General features: G+C 33.5%; 1 protein-coding gene across 6 annotated transcripts in view; it reads right to left on the bottom strand.

Annotated features, from left to right (window-relative positions):
• Positions 1–4,163: 4,163 nt before the first annotated feature.
• The window catches only part of LOC132725308 (AAC-rich mRNA clone AAC11 protein-like), a 103,392-nt gene continuing 97,099 nt past the window's right edge, over positions 4,164–10,456 (bottom strand). For all 6 annotated transcript variants that reach the window (XM_060710411.1, XM_060710408.1, XM_060710410.1 and 3 more), the window contains 2 exons: positions 9,883–10,212; positions 4,164–8,750 (listed from right to left, as the gene is read on the bottom strand). In XM_060710411.1, the coding sequence (XP_060566394.1) occupies positions 8,608–8,750; positions 9,883–10,212 (473 nt within the window). In that variant the 3' untranslated portion in view covers positions 4,164–8,607. The remainder of the gene's footprint in view (positions 8,751–9,882; positions 10,213–10,456) is intronic.

Raw genomic sequence — 10,456 nt, 5'->3', positions numbered from 1 at the left:
CCCCGGGGGTCATTGATTTTCCTTATTTGTATGTAGTAAAAACTAAAAAAAAATCTTTTAAAAAGCCCAAATAGCTAGAGCTTAGATATTCAGCATGAAACATCTTCTAGTGGATGTCTACCAAGTTTGTTCAAATAAAAGCCCTGGGGTTAAAATTGGCCCACCCCCAGGGGGTCATTATTTTTCCCTATATGTATATAGTAAAAACTTAAAAAATCTTCTTTTAAAAAAACCCTAAGAGCTAGAGCTAAGATATTTAGCATGAAACATCTTCTAATGGGTGTCTATCATTTTTGTTCAAATATTTAATAAGGGCCCTAGGGTTAAAATTTGTCCGGTCCTGGGGATCATTGATTTTCCTTATAATTATGTATATAGTAAAAACTTACAATCTTTTAAAAAAAAAGCAAAGAGCTAGAGTTTAGAAATTAAGCATGAACTATCTTCTAGTGAGTGACTACCAAGTTGGTTCAAATAAAAACCCTGGGGACAAAATTTGCCCCGCCCAGAGGGGGAGGGGGTGGTCATTGTTTTTCCCTTTATGTGAAACATTTTCATATGGGTGTCTACCAAGTTTGTTCAAATAAAAGCCCCTGTGTTAAAATTGGCCCAGGGGGCCTATATACAGGTGAGCGATTTCAGGGTCATTATGGCCCTCTTGTTCATTTAGCAGTCAATGATTTACTTGCCTTTCTCTAAATGGAAGTCCAGTTGGTTACTTCTAAACAGCAGCCACCCATATTGATTGTCAAATTGGCAGAATCTCCAGATTCTGATGTCCTATTTTAATAATTGTCACCATGAAATGTTCAGGCTGTCTGCTAAGTAGTTATTTGGCAGATTTTTTATTGTGTTCATTCTTTTTGGAAGAACAAATGGGGGTGTAGAAATGGCCTCTGTCTGTCTTTGTGTTCATCAGTCTGACTGTCTGTTCATCACACTGTACCCAGTTCATAACTTGGTTATTCATCAAGGGATTTTGAAATAACTTGGCACATATGTTCACCATGAGGTGATGTGTAATGTACAACACCCAGACCCTTACCACTCAAGGTCACACCTAGGTCAAAGCTTAACATGTTTTGTTATAGGGCATGTTTGTGTCCAGTCCACAAATTTTCCATTCATCAAAGGAATTTGAAGTTTGCACAAATATTCACCACATAAAGATACTTATATAATGTCATGCACAACACACAGACGACTACCACCAAGGTCAGGGTCACACATAGAGGTCAAAGCTAAGATGGTAATGTATCTTTCTTGTTGAAAGAATAACTGCAAGTATTACAGAGATTCCAGTGAAACTTAAAATATAAATAGATAACAGTGAAAGGGAGAGCACTGCAAGAGGGTTTTTTTTTTTTTTTTTCAACTTGTCTTTATTTGCATACCATATGTTCTACCAGAGTTTTAGGCCTTGCAGCTGAAGTTGCCATCACAAATAAGGTGCATGCTTTTCCTTCCGCTATGCTATTGCATGGGTTATGTGAATCAGTGTTGCATCATTTTAGTTAGCAACAAAACAAAGTTTAATCATTTTTAAAGTGATTGTCCGGTTAAAGTCGTAGATCACATGAAGACTGAGATTATGTGGTACCCATAGTCAAGTTCCAACTTGATCATTATAGTCACTCAAAGAAGAGAGGGGCATGCAATGGTGTGTATAGGATGACATATAGTCACTCAAAGAAGAGAGGGGCATGCAATGGTGTGTATAAGATGACATATAGTCACTCAAAGAAGAGAGGGGCATGCAATGGTGTGTATAGGATGACATATAGTCACTCAAAGAAGAGAGGGGCATGCAATGGTGTGTATAGGATGACATATAGTCACTCAAAGAAGAGAGGGGCATGCAATGGTGTGTATAAGATGACATATAGTCACTCAAAGAAGAGAGGGGCATGCAATGGTGTGTATAAGATGACATATAGTCACTCAAAGAAGAGAGGGGCATGCAATGGTGTGTATAAGATGACATATAGTCACTCAAAGAAGAGAGGGGCATGCAATGGTGTGTATAAGATGACATATAGTCACTCAAAGAAGAGAGGGGCATGCAATGGTGTGTATAAGATGACATATAGTCACTCAAAGAAGAGAGGGGCATGCAATGGTGTGTATAGGATGACATATAGTCACTCAAAGAAGAGAGGGGCATGCAATGGTGTGTATAAGATGACATATAGTCACTCAAAGAAGAGAGGGGCATGCAATGGTGTGTATAGGATGACATATAGTCACTCAAAGAAGAGAGGGGCATGCAATGGTGTGTATAAGATGACATATAGTCACTCAAAGAAGAGAGGGGCATGCAATGGTGTGTATAAGATGACATATAGTCACTCAAAGAAGAGAGGGGCATGCAATGGTGTGTATAAGATGACATATAGTCACTCAAAGAAGAGAGGGGCATGCAATGGTGTGTATAGGATGACATATAGTCACTCAAAGAAGAGAGGGGCATGCAATGGTGTGTATAGGATGACATATAGTCACTCAAAGAAGAGAGGGGCATGCAATGGTGTGTATAAGATGACATATAGTCACTCAAAGAAGAGAGGGGCATGCAATGGTGTGTATAAGATGACATATAGTCACTCAAAGAAGAGAGGGGCATGCAATGGTGTGTATAAGATGACATATAGTCACTCAATGAAGAGAGGGGCATGCAATGGTGTGTATAAGATGACATATAGTCACTCAAAGAAGAGAGGGGCATGCAATGGTGTGTATAGGATGACATATAGTCACTCAAAGAAGAGAGGGGCATGTGATGGTGTGTATAGGATGACATATAGTCACTCAATGAAGAGAGGGGCATGCAATAGTGTGTATAGGATGACATATAGTCACTCAAAGAAGAGAGGGGCATGCAATGGTGTGTATAAGATGACATATAGTCACTCAAAGAAGAGAGGGGCATGCAATGGTGTGTATAGGATGACAATTTCAGTCATTATACCTCAACCACTACAAAAATGTTCAGTACATCATTAAGAGCAAATTGAAATAAAATAGCCCTGTCAACAAATGACTTTAATATGGTGCCAATATTAATTTTTTACTTTAGCAAATGCTGATTTAAGGATGCAAATAATTATAAAATATTTTATTCATACAAAGGGCATCATCTCAACCCATGGTTATTGATACTGCTGAACAACATTTAATGTGCGAAGTGTAGGTCAAGTGTAAAAGTGAAGTGTAAATGTAACAAGTTGCAGTTACTGAGGATGGAAAAGTGAGGATGCAATAAAAATTTGAGCACAGCTATGTGCACAATTTTTGTATTGTTATGGATTTACTTTGATACATTTTGTAAATGTGTATAAATTTCCTGTTAGTTCTTTTACTGACATGAAATACATTTATGAAGTCTACAATTAGTTATACTAAATTGCTGTAATAACTGTCATAAATATATGAGATCTTTAATTTTGTCCATATAGCTATTCACAAGAGTTGTAAAGGTATTTGAGCCGCGTCACGACAAAACCAACATAATGCGTTTGCGACCAGCAATGGATCCAGACCAGCCTGCGCATCTGCGTAGTCTGATCAGGATCCATACTGTTCGCTATCAGTTTCTCTACTTGTAAGAGTTGGTAAGCGAACAGCATGGATCCTGATCAGACTGCGCGGATCCATGATGGTTGCAAACCCATTATGTTGGTTTTGTCATGACGCGGCTCATTTATTGATGGCACTGTACACAATTTAACACTGGTTAATGTGGCTGACTTTAAACAACTTGCCCTTAACCTCCTAGGGTTCAAATCTCAACAAAATCGTGGTTTCTTTCATGCACGAAAGCTATCTACCTAGCTTACAGAAGGTAGCTGGTTCTGCTCATGCCTGAAATAATGTATGGAGGATACCCAAGATCTTGCTCCACCAGAACAGCTGGAAAGTTGCATATACCTTAAAAATCTGTGACTTACAACCAAACAACAATAATAAAGAACATCTGCAAAATAAAACATGGAATAGACTTGTTTAATATACTATTCCATATATCAATGAGCATTTTATTAAGTTAAACTGTTAAATGATTGATTTGAAACATGTACACATGGTTTAAATAAATGGATATTTTCTATTTGATTACCTGGAAGAAGTAAAATCACTCTGGCTGTAACAAAAAAAGAAAACACTACTAAATTCTATAATATTTATTTAATCATATAAGCAATAACATAGTAAAGATAATTCTAAGATGAAAATGTAAACAAGAGAATAGTTTAATACCATACTTTGTATGACAATTCATACATTTCATACTAACAACTTTACATGTCAATTCCTGGTATTATGAAACAACAAGTATAAATTGATAGAGTATTTGCAGCACATATAAAAGTAAAATACAGTCCTCCATTACTAGATATTTATATATTATCAGAACAGAAATTGCAGTTACAGTAATACTACATATTTTGGTTTAGAAATACATCTGATAGCTGGTGTTACTAAATCTGGAACTTGTATTTGTAAGTTACTGCTAGTTGAGTTCCATAATTATAAATTAGAAGAAAAAGATGGTACAACACATTGTTGTCAGCCAAATAATCAAACCATGTGCCTCGTGAAGGACTTGAACCCACAGACCTTAGGTACTACATGTACATGACCCTTTGCCTATGAAACGTATGGGGTGGACTTAACCATGTAATGAACAAGAAGACCTAAAATTGAGGTTGTTTTTTTATTTCAGTTGTAAAAAATGAAAAAGTGATAAAAAAAAGAAAGAATTTTCAGAGATGAACAAAAAGTTGGGGTTAAAATATGTCATTAATTTTAGCTACCACCTTAATTCTTCAATTGTATTTCTTATAGTTTTCAAATGAATTATTGTGTATCTATGCAGTTCTTTAAAATTTAAGTAATATAAGTATTGCTGTAACCCCCCCCACCCCCTAAGTACATCATGTCACAATATTTTTTTATATCACTTAATAAATGTCAAGTCTGACAATATATAGGTAAAATAAACTTGGGTCAACTTGTCATTGCTTTTATCTACTGAGCTGTTTATAAACTGCAAGTTTACAAGATTTCTATTGCCTCCCTTGTAACTGAAAGTTGATTATTCTTTACCCCATATGGTAAGCAGTAATAACTTGCTATAATTTATAACTTGAAGACGAATGAATCACTTTAGTTATACAATTATACTATAGGGTTAACGCACGTTTTTCCGTGTTATAACGTCTGCAGAGTCCTGAGGAACAGTTGGTGCCCGAGCCCGGTAGGGCGAGGGCTCCAACAGTTCCGAGGGACTCTGCAGACTTTATAACACGAAATAAACGTGCGTTGATGCTATTATAGCATAAAATTTTCAAACAGATTCGTGATGTATAGTTTATACAAAACACAATTACATTAAATTCTTGTGCTTGGACGGTATTTATCCAATTCTATGTTTTACGCATGCGTTTCATTTTTCCGGGGCCAACAACTTGGAAAATTCTCGGAACCGAACGAAATTTTGAATTTTAATTGATTTAACAAAGCTTGGCCATTGGAGATTTATTATCTCAAGAAAAAATAAACGTTACATTACTCTACCCTCTACCCAAGACAAAACATGACCCTCAGAATCTTAGAATGATTTCAGATTGACGCTAGAAAAAAGATCAGTGACATCAGAATCGGTTTTTTTTTTCAAGCAAACAAGTTTATAAAAATCAGGCACTAAGCATTATTCTCTCAAAGAAATATAAAGAGCATTTATCAACATTAACATAAATAAAAAAACATTTTCTCATATTAATTTGGTGTTATCTAGTTTTGTAAGTTAATCGGAGTGTTAAACTGAATGACAGGTAGATTCTACGGTATTTGTTTACATTGACAACTGTCCGTTTCTTAGAAAGGGCCACAACCAAGATTAGCAAAGAAGTCTATACGCCGTTTTTCCGGCATAGTTACTTGAATATGCTACTGAGGCCCTCGAATCAATTAATTTCAATATAACAAGAGCGCATGACTCTTTGGCAAACAGGCCAAATCGTCATTTTTTGTTTGTTTGTTTACTGGGCCCTGTATGTATTGCGCATAGGTGAAACCGGGCTATAACAAGAGCGCGTGACTATGTTAACACATGGTTTTGGTCCCGTTATAACATGGGCAAAAGAGGGAAAAATAGCCGATTTTATGCTATAATAAATAATATAACAGTTTTACAGAAAATGTAGGATATATGAAGTAAGACATTTATGTACATTTTCCAACAGTACATTCATGGATTTTTTCTAAAGAGAGTACACAAACTCACTGGTAAGAAACATGTAGATTAAAAAAAATTTAGTCTCATTGCAAGGCCTGTAATTCAAGACGCTGGTATTCCTTCAATAGTTTTGGTGGCTTTCATTGATCAGAAATCAATAAATCAATACCTTTGCAGAAAAAGAGCTCTTATTTCTAGGTGACTGAAATTTTATAATCAATTTAAACTGTGTATGTATTATTTGAAATACAATGTTTGTGGGTATACATTGTAATTTAAACAACTTTTTATTCATGAAATTCTTATTGGAATAAAATTGAAAGTCAAACACATTTCTTCAATAGGTGATATTCAATATAACTTGAATAACTAGAGAATTAAACTTTGGGCGAGTATTTCAGTACACATAAATCACTCAAGTTTTACAGTTTCTTACCACAAGATGTAAAATGTATTTTTACTTGATGAAAAAACTGTCAATAAAAACCCCCCTATATTGCCGCAATGTTTACAAAAGCCTTACTTCAAGAACAATGTGAATTGAAATGTAAAGAAATAAATCGAAACCGTTGAAGCACTTTCGTTTTTAATTAAGATTCATTTCTAAGTGAGATTTGTTATTTAATAAAAAAAAGTTTTAAATTTTATTGCAAGATGGTAAGCGACAAAGATATTAGCTGCTCATATTTTTGCATTCTAACCAGATGTTATATAAGGCTGCAAATTTATGTCGAGATCTGTTCTCTTACAATAAATGGTTCAAAATCCAAAACTATTATAGTCATGCCCATTATAATAATCATAAATATACCAAAGTTGAATTTTACAAATTCAAAGGTTACAAATTGAAAGGAAGTAAAACCTTTAGAAGATTTGTTAATACATTTGTATAACATACTAGACAGTTGATCTCACATGCTATACAGGACATAAACAACACTTAAAATGCAAAACAATGGACTAAAATGTGTTTCGTTGAAACACTGGTAAACATACACTTGTACTGAGCAAATTATATCACAGATTGCTTTTATAACTGTGAAAAATACTGGCTCAAATCTACAAATAAATTGATTTACATAGCAATAAATATACAAAGAAAAATGAAAATTTACCAATATTTTCTTTTCAGTGAAATGTTTTGTTATAACAATTTCAATACCACGAAATTTAAGACTTTGAATTAAAGCATTAAGGGATTCAGAGTTGAATTATTCATATATAAAGGGGCTTAGAGTTCCTTTCTGATGCCTTATGCTTTAAACAAAGAAAACATCAGTGAACTTGTTTGTGTGTTAAAGTGAATATATGCAATGTGAAAATAGTAAATGCTTAGTACAAATATGTTCAAAGTTCGAAATTTTTACATCAAAAGAAAACATGTTTGTACATGTGTAGATATTCTATACTATAATTTTATGATTTTAATTCATCAAAAATCTTAGAAAAATTAGAAATAGTTATCCATACAAATTTACCATGTAGTATTTGTGAAATGAATAATTTCTGAGGTACACTACATATTTTTATTTAAGACAAAAAAAATGGGTGAAATTATAAATTATTGGCTCACTGCATATTTAATATTGTACACTGCAATACAATACTTTTCAACACTATACATTCATTATGAAAAGAAGTGTTACCTTTCACTTTTAAAGAATTATTCAGTATTCATTTTTATGAATTGATCAAACATACATGAAACTTTTTAAATGAAATGTGTTAGGTAAAATGTAAATATTTGCACTGAACATTATTTCCAACTTACCAATAATATTTTCACTTACAAGTAATAATAAGTAGTTACTGACTCTATATATGGTAATATTAGCTAATATAGCTGATAAAACTTCACTCTATTTTCTTTCACAAACTCAGTTTTGTCTGAGTTTTTAATGCTTGAATTGTTTTATTTTACTACAAGTCTCTAAAAAAACTTGTTTGAAGAATAAATGTCTTCAATTATAAATTAATATTCATGTAATAAAATATTTCAATTAAATAACAGCTTAAATTTTAACTACTTAATAGATATTGATAAATTGCCTATATTTGGCCGTAATGAGCCCTAACTTAAATCACAGCAAGTGCGCCCTCTAGTGGCAAGTTTTTTCTTTGTGTCTTTTATCAGCAGACACTACTGATCCTATCCAATATTGGCAGTTATTCATCCATCCTCCTCAATATATCACATTAATCTGTAATATGTCAATGAACCTGTTCCATAGTTAATACATACAGACTTTAGTGCCGTAACCCATTTCTGTCTATATTATCAAAAGATTATGATAAAATGCAGAATAGTCGGGGACTGGCTAGCACAAGAATTTATAATAAATTATCACAGCAGTATCTAAGTCAATGTTTGTTCAAGAATCCCTATCAGCTTTCTTTTTCTTTAACCGTTTTGATCTTTCCCAGCGTACAGTGTCGCCCTCTAAAGCACCTAGTTCTATTAAACGTTGCTGAAATGAGGCTGGAGCACCAATCATAGGGTCAGTATATTTTGGATCTGAAAGACAATAATTAAAACATCATAATAAAGTAACATAAATTATACTTCCTGCAAATCATCTATTGAATAATAAATAACTTCCTTAAGGATGTTCACTTTCATTTATTGTAAATATTCTTGTTTGAATCGATGAAACTGATTAATATTTAATACACTAAATAGATATTCTTTACAACAGCAACAATCATGGCATTGTAACTAGATAAAGGAAACATCAGAGAATATCGGAAAGTTGTAACATGTTAAGCTTCACTCTACAATTCAATCACTCTCTGATTCTCCACTTGAAAAGTCAATGACAGTATTGATGATTACATTAAAGCCATGTTATTGACTTTGGTCATCAAAATTCACTGACAGATTTCCAATTTTCTTCATAAGATTGGAGATATTTGTGTCAATAGATTCAAATAGAAAGGTTTAAGTGTTAAAATGTATTTAATAGTCACATTACAACAATACTTGATACAGTTGGAAAACATTGGAAAGTAACAAAAGTGGTTTCATATTGAGTTACAGACTGAACAAAAAATCTATGATGACCTGACCGCATGATTCAACAAGACCATGGGGTGCAGTGTTAATGCTTGTCTGTTAATAACAAATTTTCAGAAGTTGAGAAAGGGTATAACTGCTAAAATATTGCATTCAGGATAATGCCCCTTGTATAACAACCTTGTCATGATAATCAAGTGGTCCAAGTTTCATGTTTATAGCTTTGATACTTTTGGAATCCACCTACTTAGTAGACAATCTTGACAAAAATTCTAGTTAAAAAGGGGTATAACTCCAAAAATACTTCATATTTGGGTACCATTCAAAGTGTTGAAATCATTCTACTTCAATAGCAATTTTGGCCAAAATTCTAAGTTAAATAGGGGCATAACTCCTGAAATATTGCTTCTTTGTCTTATCATGATTATCAACTACTCCAAGTTCCAATTTGATATCTTTAAAATTGTTCGAGAAATGGGCTACATTAAAGTTTTTGCATGACGGCAATGACAACAAGGATGTCATAGGCATCATGATAGCTTAACTTTTTCTTTGAAACAGACAAGCTAAATATAGTTGTTTCTTTAGACCTTATACTATAGACAATTAAACATGACAATATGTGGATACTAACCTTCCTGTTCTTTTGTACTGTTACTATTTTTTCTCCCTGAGACATTATTCTGGACCTGTATCGGTCGTATACTATTGCCAGGGTACTTGCGTTGAGAGTTCAGTGTATTATTAGATGATGACATTGAATGATTGACACTACTTGAAGATGAGGCAACTTTTGATGGAAAAGAGTTTGTGTTACTGTTTGATACACCATTATTTCTGTTGCTACTTTGTTGTTGTTGTGAGGACATAGCTGAAGCTGATCCTACTGGTGGTGGTTGTCCTGGGTTGTTGTTGTTTGGGCTCCATAGAGTTCCCATGGCAACCAAGTCATCCTGATCACGACCTGTTTAAATCAATTTTAAATTTGCTATCATACAATCAATCAATAGTATTACAATTCTTTACTTATATATTTCATGAAAACATGTATAATGATATTACATTTTTTTTGTATTATCAAACTAATGGTATTTAAATTGCTACATACATTGAATCAATATTGTTTTTTTTTGTTGGGTTTTACATCGCAGCAATACAGTAAAGGTCATATGGCGACTGTCGATGAAGACCCTATTATTTCAGGCAAT

The sequence above is a fragment of the Ruditapes philippinarum genome, unplaced genomic scaffold (genome assembly GCF_026571515.1).
Source record: "Ruditapes philippinarum isolate M1 unplaced genomic scaffold, ASM2657151v2 ctg351_1_1_1_1, whole genome shotgun sequence".
NCBI lineage: Eukaryota > Metazoa > Mollusca > Bivalvia > Venerida > Veneridae > Ruditapes > Ruditapes philippinarum.
Note: the sequence above shows the minus strand (reverse complement) of the source record. Positions and strands in the feature narration are given on the sequence as shown.